The following is a 15,967-nucleotide window of genomic DNA, read 5'->3' on the forward strand; positions in this document are numbered from 1 at the left end:
GCTGGTTTACATGGGTAGATTTGTGGCCATAAGGCACGCCAAATGGCGATAATTACAGGTTGATTGGCCCTCATTAAAGACCTTTTACACTGGCAATGTAAACTGTATTAGGATGAACGATCGTTAATACGATCGTTCAATTCCCATACAGTTTACATTATGTTGGCAGCACATCCCGTGTTTACACCGGGAAATGTGCTACGAACAACGATCATTTTAGGGCAGCATATAAGATGAAATCTGCCGATGAATTATCATTTGCTGCCAGTTTACACAAAGCAATGATCGGGAGTGAGCTTTTGTACAAATGCTTGTTTATCTGATCATAGGCCCATGTAAATGGGCCTTTAATAAACACTAAACCTAAAGATGAATAGTAAAAGAAAACAAGAGCTAAGCTCTCCGACACTGTTTGTCAGTCTACAGGATTTTTTGCATGCTCCTGCAACAAATAAACTTGTAGATATCTTGCAGAAAACAGGTGTTACTTTCACCCTGATATCTTCCATTTCCATCTGGCTGACAATTGAGGGGCAGTGATTAACCAAGAGGGTAAGTCTTAGCATTGCTAGTCTACTATTGGCGACCAAGCTGTTTGGGAAGGTTCCTTCTGCAGCCAGTTGTCTAAAGGTGCCCATCCACATTAGATGAATGTCGGCAGAACCCCCCAATTTCAGCTAAACCAGCTGATTATATTATGTGTATGGGAATGTCCCAACTCTCCCCCAATAGCAGATGAAAGAAGGATCCGTTGTTTCTGCGTGAGATAAGTCGCTGCCAGAAGAGTCTTATTCGACTCTCCCCATTAAATATAGATATACGCTTGGATGAGCTAAGCATGTATGTATATGGGTGAGTCAGGAGGAATAGCTGTGTAAAGTGTCTAGTGTATGGACAGATTCACATTGAGTTTTTGAGCCAGATGAGTTTTTGAGATGGAGAAGAAAGGAAATGTCTAATTTCCATGGACACAAAAAAAAGGAAAAGAGAAGACTAAGGGAAGAATTGCTGGAAGTTCTTTTTATTATTTGTGTATATAACAATTTTAGGGTTCCTTTAAGTCTTGAGTGTAGTAATTTTATTATGCCTCAGTCTCCCACACTCCAAAAACATATAGATTAGGAATTTATATTGTGAGCCCCATGTTTATCCAGTTCAGCCTATTATGTTGGCGCAATATAAGCAACAGAAATAAATAAAGAGTTACTGCACTTCACAAAACTTTTGCTATGTCATGGAGACATCAGAAGTTTTGATCAGACCAACGGCAAAAGTACTCAGCCGAGCGCTCTGCACCTTCTGTTATGATAAGCTCTGCTCATTAGGATGAAAATTTGAGAGACGATCATAGTCGAAGGTGCAGAGCATTCAGCTGAGAACTTCTTCCCCTTCTTTCAGCGATAGTGGGAGTTTTAGAATTCGGACCCCCATGATCAAAAATTCTGATATGTCTCTATGATATAGAAAAAGATTTGTAAAAGTACAGTTACTCTTGTAAACCAGTCATCATTCCCATACTAAAGGAGGCATAATAGACTGCATTTCAATCTGTCTTATATCCTCCTAAAAAGTTAAGAATTAATTCCACAAGAGAGGCATGTATTGGAAAAATTGTGCTAAGCCACTTTAGTTTGTATTTGTGCTGCTGAAATGTTTATTATTACTGTTAAGGCCTTATTCAGATGAAAGTGTATTATGTCCGTGCTACGCGAGAGGAAATCATGCGCGTCGCACGGACTTATGTAAGTCAATGGGGCTGTTCTGACAGGTCGTGATTTTCACGCAGCGTATGCCCGCTGCGTAAAACCCATGACATGTCCTATACTTGCCCGTGTTTTGAGCAGTCATTGGGTGCGTGCAAACCGCGCACGGCACACGGAAGCACTTTCGGGTGACGCGCGTGATTCACGCTACAGTTGGTAAAGAAGTGAACGGAAACATAAAAGACCCCCCTTCTTTACTGTGTCGTAACATCAAAACAGAGTGTCATAATGATGCCGGCTGCGCGAAAATAACGCAGCCACGCACCATATACAGATGCCACACTGAACTTTTGCTCGCGCAAAACACAGCGTTTTTTGCGCGCGCAAAACTGACACGTTCATGTGAATAAGGCCTAATAGAACAGGGACTTATACAGTTGAGTTCACTCTAATTGTCAGTGATCCCTAATATGCCAGGACTGTGGTGTACCATTGTCATAACAGCACATGCAACATCATTTTAGACACATGAATGAATGTATAAATATAGAAAAATACTGTTTTAATCACAATTTTTGTCATCATATTTACAGTTTATATGTATACAAAGATGCAGAAATCTCTCTTAAAAATACCTCATTTGGGACCATAATGCTTTGCGGCAAGACGATAGCTTCAAACAGCTTAGGTCAGTTTTCTGCTATCACCACTAGTCATACATGGTCTGAACTGCTCTAGGTGAATTCTCCAAGTGAAATATTCCCCATCGAACTTCATCTAGTGAAGAAACAGCAGCAGAGCTGTCATTGTGCCATTGCAATTGACTCATTTGACACTAGCACGCTGCGAACTTACTGCTGAAACACATGGATAGATGTGAGAATGGGGACAAACAAAGGGATAATGAGGTGAAAAGACTCAGGGTCAGGAGGAAAGAAGGAAGTTTTCATATACTTCTACTTGCGTATAATGGTTAGAGTACTTACCTTATGGCTCCCGATGCCAGATGTTCACAGACAGATATCTCATTAATTGTTTTAGAGTTTTCGTTACTGTTACTTCTATTATATGTTATGTTTAAGTTTAATTATGTCAATCTTACAGTTATAATTATAATAATCAATAGTCAGCCTTACATTTAAGCTGAATTGTGGAACAAGTCCTCTTGGTGCCCAAGGCAAGAGTGTTAGAATGCTCTCCACTAGTCCAAAAAGATCAGCATTTTGTATGGACAAATTTTCATGTAGTTGGGCCATGTCACCCTCCTTTCCCAGCAATCCCTAGCGTTCTTTCTTATAATACATACTCCCCCATTTCCCTCCGTCCCCTCCATATATGTGGAATTATAAATGAACACACTCTATTAGGCATGTGAAATAGGATCTGCACTGTGGTTTCCATTTATATTGCATGCAGCACTATTTTTCCCATCAAATCTGACAGAATCTGCAATGGAGGCACTGATGCAGATGTGAACAGAGCCTGAATTACACTAACTTTGACACCCCTATAAAAATGCATTCTTGACTTTAATGAGTGCGTGTATTTATTTTAATGAGAAGAGTGAGACAACCCTTCCTTCAATCACTTCTCGCAGTGACTTCTCCCTCTGCAGAAGAATTGGGTATGTTTAAAGCCAACATGCCCGATCCTCGTCGAGAGGTCTTTATACACATTGGATAGTCGGTGAATACCTAATCTAATGTGTGAGGACAGCATTAGTGGGTGGGAATTTATTAATACCTGTTCGTATACCTATTTTTTTTCCTATGTGGTATTAACCTGTGGAAATGTGTTGTGTTGTGCTGGATTGATTTACTGCCCCATGTTATTGGAAATTTTGAGCATTTTGTTGTATTATATGCAGAACATTTCCATTATGAAATTAGGAACCTCAGTGATTGGAGATATGGGGATAATGAGCTTTACATCGCTAATTTATTTTAGCTTTAGTTTTGCATTCATTGCCAAAGATGCTTTAATTCATTGTTTTTATAAATGTAGAAGGGACATGAAGTTAATAATATTACTACTAGAATTGTCCTGGGATCAAATTGCTATCTCTTTTATCATTAATTTTTGCTCTATGATAGATGTCTAGCTTTTAAAAGTTTGTGTTGGACTTGAAACGTGTACTAGTCTACATCCTTTTATTAGTAAATGTTTATAGTTAAGATGTATTATGTGATGGTTTATATCTAAAATATCTAACCAAGACCAGCCACTGGTGATAGAAGATTTGCAGCAATATCAGACAATACAGTAGACCTAATGCACTTATAGTAGTTTTAGCAGTAGGTGCAACACACCATATTTTCTCTTTTTACCAGTTAGGCTTCGTTCACATCTGTGCCGGGACTCAGTTCATGGGTTCCATCAGACCTTTCGGTTAGGGGAACACATGAACGGAATCCAAATTGAAACATACGGAAACCACAGGTTTGCGTTTGCATCAGCATTGAATTCAATGTTGACGGATCTGGTGCAAATGGTTTCCTTTTTTTACCGTTGTTTAAGGGCTCCGTAGTTTTGACAGAATCAATGCCGTAGTCAACGGCACTATTCATTCTGTCAAAACGACGGAACCATTAAACAGTGGTGACAAACGGAAACCAGTTGCACCGGATCGGTCACCATTGAAATCAATGGTGATGCAAACAGAAATCTATGGTTTCTGTTTGGATTATGTTCATGGGTTCCCCTGACGGAAAGGTCCAACGGAACGTCAGAACGGGAGCCCAGATGTGAATCTAGCCTTATCTGGGATTGCCAATGTAAAGACTATAGAATTAATCTCATAGGTGCTCACACTTTGTAATGTATTAAACAGTCAATAGAGCATCTATGGCCATAGTCTATAAGCAGCTTTCAGGGACTAGAGTCATAGATGTTTTATTGGCTGTCCATACAGTACATACTGTGATGTTTTCAAGAAATGGTATTGCTAAGTGTTCAATCATTTTTAAAGAGGTTGTCTCATGATAAACATTGGTAGCATATTGCCAGGATATGCCATCAATAACCAATTGTTGTGGGATCCAACCGCTGTGACCCCGCAGATTGCCAGAAGGAAGTGAGGACAATGGGCCGACCATGCGGCCATCAGAAAAAGATGAGTGGAACAGACAGGACATGAAGGGGCACATGGCTGTCCTAGCGCCACTGCTACTTTGTTTGATCTGTCGGGATCAAAGAAGTTGGACCCCTGTCGTTTTTACATTGGCGGCATATCTCTAGAATGTCTATCCTGAGACAAACCTGAATGATTATCAGCGCCTTTTAAAGGAAACTCTTAAGAGTTCCTCTTTGATGACATTGTACAATGAATTTTTTTTCACCTAGTTTATTTTAATCATTTCCATGTGACTGGGCTTGTCTATAGTGTTATATAGCAATTGTATGAGTGCTTAGAGCATTTTATATCCATGGAGTATGCCATAAATGCCTGATAGGTCTGGGTCCTACCTCTGGGACTCTGAGCTTTTGGGAAAACCAGTGTATGATGACCCCTGTTCAGTGATTTATGGCCACTGCAGTCTATGTCACCTATCAGGCATTTATGGTATATATCCTGCAGATATGCTATAATTGCTTAAGATGAGAATACTCCTTTAACCTTTTACACTGAATGTTTTAGACCCAGTCAAGGTGTTGGTATTGTTAAACATTACAAACCTTTATGATGTCCGCTACATAGTAGATCTGTTTGCTAAATTCAGCAAAAAGAAAGATATATTATTTTATACACTGTAGATCTGTGATCATGCATCATATCATAATGATATAATTATGTGTATATATAGTCACATAGACATTGTTTAATTTTCCCCTTCTCTTGTCTCTTTCAGGGCCACCTGTAAGTAACTGACATGTCTTCTTGTAACTCCCTGCTGTGTTCCTGCTGGTAACAGGTTTATAGGGGTTGGGGGTGACTGAAAAGTGATAATCTTCAAATAATGAACATGCCAATCATTGTACATAAACTACGCTGCCTAGAAAAGAGTGAATGACAGTGGAAATAAATAAACCTATAAAGAGTTGTAAAGTATGTGCATAATTATACATTATGTCTGACAGGTTTAGAAGAAGTGAGACGTAAATGCATTTACTAAAACCATCATTTTTTTGTTCTTGGTGTAGATTTTATGTATCCTACTTTGTGGCAGCGTAATCTCTGAATATAGTCTATGGTTTCTAGTGATATTAGTCATGATATGACCAAACTATTGTAGGAATTGTAGTTATGTCTCGTAGTGTGCATGCTGAATTTAATGAAAAAACAGTAACAGTTTCCATGATTCTATCATGACGTTGAGAGTTTCAATGTGTAATGGTAAAAGAGGTGATAAATTCTGGTTCCATTTTACTTCTATGAAAATCATATGTCATAGCTGCCAAGAAATCTATAGCATTACTACCCCGTTAAGGCCTTATTACACCGGCCAATTATCGGCCGGTGCAGCGAGTGCCGATCAACAAGACATCGTTGATCGGCGCTCGATTGATCCTTTCACAAGGAGCTATAGACGGGAACGAGCAGTCGTTACTCTGATCACTCGTCCCCATACATTATTATCATGTCGGCAGCGCGTCTTCCTGTTTACACACGGAGATGCGCTGCCGACAACGCTAATATTTTACTTTTTAAAACTATACGATCAGCGGATGATTGAGCGTTTACTCGTTCATCTGCTGATCGCTGCCCTCTTTACACAGGACAATTATCGGCAATGAGCGTTATATGAACGCTCGTCTGCCTGATAATCACCTAGTGTGAAACTCCCTTAAGGTGCCACACACAGAGTCATATCTGGTGGTAGTTGATATATAGAAATCCCTGTAGCATAAAACATGGCAGCTCCTAGTAAACTAAGATATAATGGCCATTTTCTGGTGCATACTATGTGCGTGTATTTAGTCCCTAGTGGCCAATAGTATGTAAGGTATTTATTCTCATAAGGATAATGTTATATACATTGTTCAGACTCTGATAGTTATTGATAATTAAATATGTAGATCCCAATATCCTCTGTCATATAAAGTGCCAACAGTGCAGATGATGCTTACTATGCGGTGTACTTTAGTTTCTATCAGGTCTGGACAAATTGTTCTCAAGTCTAGGAGACAACTTCGGGTCAGATACTAAAAGCAGAGGGTCCCTGTTTAAGAATTGTGTGTTGGCACCCTTACAAACCCACACATTGGACACATACCGCACAGGCACCACTCAGGCTGGACCAATGCTGCACATATGCCAATCACAGACTAGACACATGCTGCACACATGTACCTATGGTATAGCAGCTTCCCCCTGACTTCACCAGTCTTGACAGCAGTGCCTCCACCCATTAGTCACAACAGTGTCCTCCTCCTCTCCTCTGCCAGGAATCGGGAGTGATCGAGCCAGAAACTAAAAGTGCAAGCCCAGTTCTATGAATTTGGCACTAGGTTAAAACACAACTAGACGCTAAGTACTTGTAGGGCTGGGAACAAGAACCATTCACCATGGCTGACTTTCTAGCCATTGAGACTGGTTTGTTACTTTGTAATCTTGCTGGCTTTGTAAACTGGGAAGGCAATATAATTACTGTGCAAATATCACACTTGCTATGAGTAGCTACTATGTACGAGCTGTGGCTCACCAGCATAGTCCCCAATTACTCAATGTATAATAATAATTTAAAAATAAATGTAATAATGTTCTTACTTTCAATGTACAGTAGCAGTGTCCTTAAGACTGTTCGTGCTTTTCCCATCCCCAGCAAACTCTTAGTTCATGGAAACAGGCAGCAAAACAGCCACTTGCACTGCCATGACTATCCTTCCCGACATCTGTCGTTGATGGACCAGGAGGTAAGGCTACCAGTGCTTATCTGCTGCCTTTGAAGAAGAGTTTCCAGGAGTTGTGGAAGCACAAGCAGCTCTAATAGGTTTCCACTTTAAGAAGTGATTACCGCAATTATCAGTATTTCAGTTCTGAATAACAAAGACCGCTCTCCCCAATAAATGTAGGGGGCAGGGGAGATGGCAGCTTGTCACCAATAGAATCATTTCATGAACAGGTTTGAAACATAGAAATGACCATTAACAATTGTTCACAATACATTTTGTATTCCTAATGTGTTCTCATTGAGGTTGATCTCTGTAATCTTAATGTATTACAGCTGTGTTTTGGTCATGACTAAACTTCTGCTTTTATTCTAGGGCCCTACTGGACGACCTGGTTTTCCGGTAAGTGTTCTTTTTTTTTTTTGCGTCCTTTTAATGAATTTTCTGTTGATTACTCGTAGCTCATGTTCTTTTCTTTTTGTGCCCATCGTATACTAAATAAAGATATAAGATAATGAATATCATATTTAAAAGCCTTTAAAATGGAGACCTACTTCCATAAGCCCAGCATTGTGTTTTTATTATTTGTCATGCATTATAACTAGAGATGAACTAATGGATTTCTCACAAATCGAGTTTCGTCAGATTTATTTTTTTTAAGTTTCTGATTTGGCGAGTTCAGAAACTTTTGGGATTCGTAGCGCACATATTGGGGCAAAATGTCGGTGAGCACTGGCCACCATTTTACAGATTGGACAAAGAATCACATGACCTCGGGCCGAATTCCCCATAATTGCTTGCAAGCAAGCCTTACCAAAATGCACTGTGGTGATCCCTGCCTATCACTTTTAACCCTTTAGTGACCAGCTTAATTACCAAGCTATTTTTTACATTTTTCCATCGTTTCATTCAAAGAGCTATAACTTTTTTCTTTTTGCGTCGACATAGCTGTATAAGGTCTTGTTTTTTGCGGGACAAGTTGTATTTTTAATAGCACCATTTTGGGGTACATATAATGTATTGATTAAATTTTATGAACTTTTTTTTGGGGGAAAAGAAACAATAGCTCTTGATGCAGGGCTCTCAGGTCATCTCCTATCCTGCATCCTGATCGTGGCGCTGAATGAGCCATTAATAATCTGTGAAAAGAAATAGTTCTTCTGGTAGATATAGTAGGATCCGGAGTAGATGATGACTACATTGTACATGTTATCAGGGTGTAATGTTATGTAGGGAGTCTGCCAGAAGAACACAGAGATCTACACATCGTGGTAAAATGTTTTTGGGTGGTTAAGTTCTCCCGACTATTAGAAAACTAAACTTGTAATATTTGCATATTTTTTCCTAACCCACTGTCAGCATTCTAAGGACGTGAAAGCCTAGGAGTCCTCATTCGAATGAAACGTGATACAGTTTCATGATATACTTTATGTCCGCAATTTTAAGTCAGTAACCTTATTAGATGGCCATGTACGTATGTCATATGTCCCACTGACACCTATGGTTAGTGACACGTCATGTTGTTCCCTAATCCGCCTCCGCTGAAATGGCAGTAGAGCTCCAAGCATAGTAGGGCTCTGAGAAAATGGGAGAACTGCATAATAACAAATAGATTTTCCAACAAAATATTGAGTGGTTCTCTTCAGAAACGTTCCATTGCTGTCCATACATGTGCCTCATTGTTGTGGTGTAATATTTAACCATGTATGGACACTTTTAGAATTATCTTCGTACCACTAAACAAATGTTGGTTTAGGCTGAACTATTTATTCAAATTGGAATCAGGCGAAAAAAACTAAATGGCAAGTCTAAAAATATAATATGACAAACATGTTTATAAATACATTTAAAATCTGCATATGTTTTCTATAAACATCATACAGCCAGCAGAAATTATAGTGCATTTTAATCATACATTATTAAGCATCTAAAACATGCCTGTGGGCTGGAAAATTGTGTAGAAAAATGTCATAAGCATATGATTTTTATTTCTCCGAAAATACAGTATTTCCTACCTAGCAATTTACCCTGACATGGTTTCAAAATGTCTCGCACTAAAAGGGAAAAGTTTGTTGACAGCCTTTATAGTATGCTAAAACTACAAACAGGTTGTTTAAAAAAAGGATTAATTTCCTATCGCACCAATATCTGTAGCGCTGTACAGAGGCTGTCACCACTCATACCAGACCAATAAAATGTCTCTATGTCAAACACATATAAGAGTACATTTCATAAGAAGTTAGTTAACCTGTCAGTATGTTTATAGAGTGTGGAAGGAAACTATAGTACCAAGAGGAAGCCCACACAGACAAAGGGAGAACATGGTCAGATTTGAACCCACAGAGCCACCATGCTTCCCAATGTATTTAGCTATATAGTAAAATACTGTTAATCTTGCAACAAATAGTCCAGAGTTCCTGATAATCCAACATTTTATAGGGTTAATCCCAAAACAAAAATAGCAAGAAAGGCTAATCCACCATGTTAGACCACTGTATGCTATGCTAATCCACCATATTAGATTTTTATAACTCCCATGCTAATCCATCATATTAGACCTATATATCTCCCATGTTAATCCTCCATATTAGACCTCTATATCTCCCATGCTAATCCTCCATATTAGACCTCTGTAACTTCCATGCTAATCCACCATATTAGACCTCTGTAACTTCCATGCTAATCCACCATATTAGACCTCTGTAACTTCCATTCTAATCCACCATATTAGACCTCTGTAACTTCCATGCTAATCCACCATATTAGACCTCTGTAACTTCCATGCTAATCCACCATATCAGACCTCTTTAACTTCCATGGTATTCCACCATATCAGACCACTGTAACTTCCATGCTAATCCACCATATTAGACCTCTGTAACTTCCATGCTAATCCACCATATTAGACCTCTGTAACTCCCATGCTAATCCACCATGTAAAATTTCTTCAACTCCCATTCATTTCTGCGTAGAGTAACCTTGCATGCTGGCCAAACTCAAAGGGAAACCCTTTTTCTTTTTCTATTGTATATATTATGATTCAATATCCTAAAATAACCTTCATATTTAATACAACTGAGTGATAGCAGATCCCTCAATTTTTACAGACGTGTAACATCCTCTGTTGAACATGAAGCATTTTATGAGGAAAGGAAACAGTTTAGTGGCCCAGATACAACAATTAGGCGCCTGTACGACATGGAAGCTGCTGTGTCAGGCGAGTTTCTACAATAAATGTATAAGAGGCTATAACTTGTCTTTTGAAATGTTAATATAATGACATTTAAAAGATCAGGGACAAACAAAACAGGAAAACCTTAAGTGCCGAAATGGTCATCAAGATGCTGGTGCCACTGGCCAGATGTTCTTCTACAGAAGCCATGGAGAGTTTCAAAGGGAATGTCCCATGATGCCTTTTTTATTGTTTTGTTTTAGAAATTGTAATGAATTAATTGCATGTTTATGTTTTTACAACTGTAAACTCTTTGATAACAAGCCAGATTCGACTTAGCTCACCAAATGTTTGATATTTTTTTTGCGCATTATTTCAACATCATAGAAAGATAAATGGGATTTTTCATTCTATTTTGAGCCCTTTCATGAGTCATCATTTTCTTTCTGCCATTTCATATAATGGTCACTGCAGGCATGCATTTAATTAGGAAGAGGGAGCCTGAAAAACATAAAATGACCAAATAAATATATTTAGATAATGATTGTCTACACAAGGAGAATAAAAGAGACACAACATAGTAATTTAATGTAGAACATGTAATCTTGCTGAATAACTGCAGTGTCTTCTTTCAATTTACCAGTTAGTTACAAAAAAAAGCTTTCATGTTTAACCATTTTATCCTTGAGGTAAATGTAAGGATATTGTAGAAAAGTACAAATAGCATCATTGCTTACAAATTGCTGGGCACTGATCCATTAAATAACATCACTCCATGTCACTTTATTAAAAATGTGATCTTCTCCGGTAAAGTTAGTTATTAGTCCATATAGGGGTGGACTGTCCCATCAGAGTATCCTCCAAATCGCCCAGGCTCTGACACAAAAAGGGGTCCCAAAGATTCGGCTGAAGACACTCCCATTTGGAGCTGACGTTGGAGCCAATCACTTGCCACTGGGGTCTATTTCTTATGGTTAGGTTCACAAATAACCTATTAGACCTTATTGATGATATTTTTTGAGTGTTCAGTGATAACAACAAATATTATAATGCAATTCAAAGTGGATGTGAACTTGTCTTGTAGAGATGAAGGGTGGGACCAAAACACCCCCTCCATGCCCTAGTTTTGGTCTAACAATATTTTTATGACAAAAACAGTAAAACATATGGGTGGGGCTGAGAAAAAAGGAGACTAATGCTCTATCATGGGTTTACATATCTGTTACATATGGGTAGTATGTACATTGTGATATTATAGTATATGCTATGCATTTTTGTTTATCGAACAGACAGACATCTTCATAGAAGTAACTACTTTGCACTGACATATGTACATTATTTCCCTGCACCACCAAATCTAGAAGAATAAGTATTCTTGATAGTGCTGCCGGAACCCCCCTCGATCCTTCGAACTTATGGGCTTTTTCACATTTTTCCATGCAATTCGAGGTTCCTGGCCACCACTGTGCAGGGAACTTTAGTCACCAAGATTTGATTTTATTGATCACAACTGCAGAGGGTGCATTTACATATAACTGATGTTTATAGATCTCATAGATCTTCATCGGGCCCTATAAATATTTCTTACAAATCTTGACCATAGAGACCACCTATACTGACAGTTGTCATGTAAATAAACAAACCGCCCCTATATCCATGGTCCCCAAGATTGTCTGTCAGTACAGTACATATTAACAGGTGTAAGCACCACATGTGCGCTGTTACTCAAGCTCTAGTGACGTCAAACCATACAACCACTTTAAAAATAGCTGCAAGTTTTGATCACCATATTATGAATTCAGACAATACCAGAGATCTGAAGGGCCAACTCTATAAATACATGTATTTTCCCATCCCTTTATATTTTAACATTACACCATCCCTCTTTACCTTTCAAATCCTTGAATATTTTTAAGTCTCTACTCTTTTCTGTTTTACCTACTCTTTCCCCTTCCTTATTCTTCATTCCTCCTTTAGTATGTATATGTCTGGAATCAGGTAATTCCTGAACTGCATTGGCCATTAGTATACAGTGCATATACATTTCAAGAAAACTGATCCACCATATAACAATTACCATGTCTTCTGCTTAAGTGAAAACCTGTGCTGAATCATCCTAGTCCATGGTCTGGTTGTTAATGTAGTGGCAATGCCACTGTTAATAAATATCTTCACATCCTTATACAGATGGGAGTATCATGATGTAAGCAAGATAATAATTATATATTTAGTTTGATAAAGTGTCCCTTTAACTTCTTAATGACCGGGCCTGAAAAGGCCTTAATGACCAGCTACATTTTTCTGCTTTTGCCTCTCTGCAGTCATAACTTTTTTTATTTTATCATGGACCTGGCTGTATGAGGCCTTATTTTATGCGGGAGAAATAGTATTTTATTTTTTTCGCAGTTTGGGAGTAGAAAAAATATAGTTTTACTGCGTGAATATAGGAAAAAACTATTCTCTGCATAATTTTTCTTGTTTAATTTTCATCCCGTTCACGTTTCACGCTAAATAATCGGTTAAATAGGTTTTTTCGTTTATATGTAATGTTGGGGCAATAAAATATATTTATGCAAAATAAATTACTTTTTTGGGGGGACATTGTTTTTATTTATTTACATTTTTTGTTACTTTAATCCCACTAAGGGAGAACTTTACTTACAACTTTATCTTTACTTGTAATGTATTAGCATACTCTTGTATGCTAATACATTATACTGTCACTTTGACACAGGCTGCTGTTAGGGCAGCACATTGTGTGCCCTAACACCAGGCAAACTGAACAGACAGCCCTGGTGTCCTTTCTAGGTCCCTAGGGCTGACTGCAGAGGGATTACCTGGTCCTTGATCACGTCACTGGGTTTCCGATGACGCGATCAAAGAGGGGAGTTCCCTTTGATCATGCCACGGTTGCGGACTGCGGCAATCAAAGGGTTAAACTGCTGGAGTCGGAATGTTTTCCAACCCCAGTTGTATTTAGCAGGCTGCTCTAAGATCAGGAGCTGTAAGTTACAGCTCCTGCTTAGAGGATGAGCGCTCATCAGCCTCTTCTCCTGCAACGCCAAAAGACGTTGCTGCAGACAAAGCACCTGCACCACCTGCCGTCAAAAGACGGTGGGTGGACATTAAGGAGTTTATAAACAACCTGCATACATATTGTGGCACATATATGGCTGGGTTTGGAATTATTAAATTTATTATAGGAATGCGCCCAACAAAGCGGGCTGACAATCTCAACCATCTGGCCAGTTCCTATATTGCTTTAAAGTTTCTTTAATATACTGAAAAAGCATTCTTTGTAGATCACTTTTAATTAACATTAAATACTTAATTTTTAACATATGTTCGTCTCATAATTGCCAAAATTTCCAGTTCATAGCATACGCACAAAGAAGTGGTCATGCTGTTTTCATTTTGGTATACTTCTTTTCTCAAGACTGTACCAATTGTTGCTGAAAGTGCCACTTTCCCATAATTTAGCTCTTTAAGAATAGGGATACTATCAGCCATGTTTGTAATCCACTAAAAAATACATATTTTTGTTACAGTATTATGGTATTCAAGAAGCCACTTTGCTTCTGGGCACTAAAAATTATGGAACTGTCCCCATAAATTAGGATGTGTGGCTGTAGCCTTTGGTGGCATTGTTGAAGTGCAGAGAGTACGTCATCAATATGCTGCACCCACACTTCTGCAGACTGGGAGTGGAAATCCTAACCATATCGGAGTGAGGTGCTTCAGTGTTATCTCCCATCTATTGCTTCTTGCATTGGTGGACAATTGGCAGAGCACATTTAGACATAGAGAATAAAAAAACACATTATGTTATCTAAAGGAGTCTCTTATGAATATATGCAATGGAAAACTCTGCATTTAATGAAAATATCCATTAATATACAAAAGGGACGCTACAAAAGAATATTTTTTTTGTTCCCAATGTTGGGATGAATAGTTATTTGCAAATAATATTTACTAACAGGAAAAGTATGTTTATCACATGACCATTTTATGTGCTTGAGTTTGTCTGCCTATAGCCTGTAAAGCATTTAAAATAGTTCAGAATCTGTGTTAAAGTTTCATGTGATTTCCATTGATTATCAGGGAGATAAAGGTGGTCTTGGGATGCCAGGACGGATGGTGAGTTTAACTCTTCACTTTTTTTTGGGTGAAAGCTTTTTACCGGTGGAAACAAATTGAAGGCATGTAAGGGAGAGCTGGCAATGTTTGGCCTTGGGGGATATAGTAAGTGGTGCATGATGAAGAAGCATCCTTTAACAGGTTTAAAGTAGTTTACTTTTAATGGAAGGAATGTATAGATAGAAGCCCATACTGAGCCGGCGGTAATGTCCTGCTGTAGGATTATCAGGGATCTACTTATTTCCTTTTTTGCCTTAAAGAAAATTCTGTTGAGCGAGTGTTGCTTTGGGCCAAACAACAAAGTAAACAGCTATTTAACAATAATGATACTATATACAGTCATTGTTCAAAGCTTACAAATGGATTGAAGCTTTACTGTTCCATCAGGGTCAACCTACATCTGTAAAAAAAATGACCAGCCAAGGACATTTGCCCTCCAGCCGCCTTGCCAGCCCTTCATTGCATTTATTATGCATGTGGATATTGCTGTTGTTCACTGTTGGTTGGGGGTCCTGGAATTTCACTTGAATAATGCTACCATATAAAACTTTAACGATACATATAAAACTTAAAATATTGAAATTTTATGACTAGTAATTGGAAATATAACACTCATGTTAGCTGGTGGTTTGAAACTCGCTGTTTTCTTTAGCAGCATGCAATATATGTCCCGGGGTGAGGCAGCCTGCTGATCTGCATTAAGGTTAATTTACTGGTCTGAATCCCACAGTCACAACGAGGAAATTGAGACCCATATCAAAATCCCTTTTCTTCCTTGGGAACGAGGGAATACATGTTGACTTTTCCTTATTACTGGTGTCATGAACTTTTATAGAGTTGAAGATATAGACAGAGATTTGGAATCCTACTGCTAAAGAAAGCAGATTGATTTCCTGCTGAACATGAGAAAATTATTGTGAAGAAATTGTTAGTTTTTCCAACCATTAGTCATTAAATTTATATTTATACCAGAGTAGTTTCCTTTTTGCATCAGATAAACCAGTTCATTCTGTGTTTTACAGCAAAATGATAATTCATTTCAAAATGTATTGTACGTTTTTGGCAGTAAAACTACCAGAACAAAAAAAAAAATGATTTGATTTTCTGAATAATCTCATAGGATGTC

At 38.3% G+C, this 15,967-nt stretch overlaps 2 protein-coding genes across 2 annotated transcripts in view; both read left to right on the forward strand.

The window, feature by feature from the left end:
- The window catches only part of LOC142662962 (uncharacterized), a 105,429-nt gene extending 94,487 nt beyond the window's left edge, over nucleotides 1–10,942 (forward strand). The window contains exons 4-7 of the mRNA XM_075841256.1: nucleotides 5,552–5,559; nucleotides 7,424–7,556; nucleotides 7,908–7,934; nucleotides 10,823–10,942. Of these exons, the coding sequence (XP_075697371.1) occupies nucleotides 5,552–5,559; nucleotides 7,424–7,556; nucleotides 7,908–7,934; nucleotides 10,823–10,942 (288 nt within the window). The remainder of the gene's footprint in view (nucleotides 1–5,551; nucleotides 5,560–7,423; nucleotides 7,557–7,907; nucleotides 7,935–10,822) is intronic.
- The window catches only part of LOC142662963 (uncharacterized), a 119,616-nt gene continuing 111,515 nt past the window's right edge, over nucleotides 7,867–15,967 (forward strand). The window contains exons 1-2 of the mRNA XM_075841257.1: nucleotides 7,867–7,934; nucleotides 14,806–14,841. Coding sequence (XP_075697372.1) covers nucleotides 14,827–14,841 — 15 coding nt within the window. The 5' untranslated portion in view covers nucleotides 7,867–7,934; nucleotides 14,806–14,826. The remainder of the gene's footprint in view (nucleotides 7,935–14,805; nucleotides 14,842–15,967) is intronic.

Source organism: Rhinoderma darwinii, chromosome 11, assembly GCF_050947455.1.
Source record: "Rhinoderma darwinii isolate aRhiDar2 chromosome 11, aRhiDar2.hap1, whole genome shotgun sequence".
NCBI lineage: Eukaryota > Metazoa > Chordata > Amphibia > Anura > Rhinodermatidae > Rhinoderma > Rhinoderma darwinii.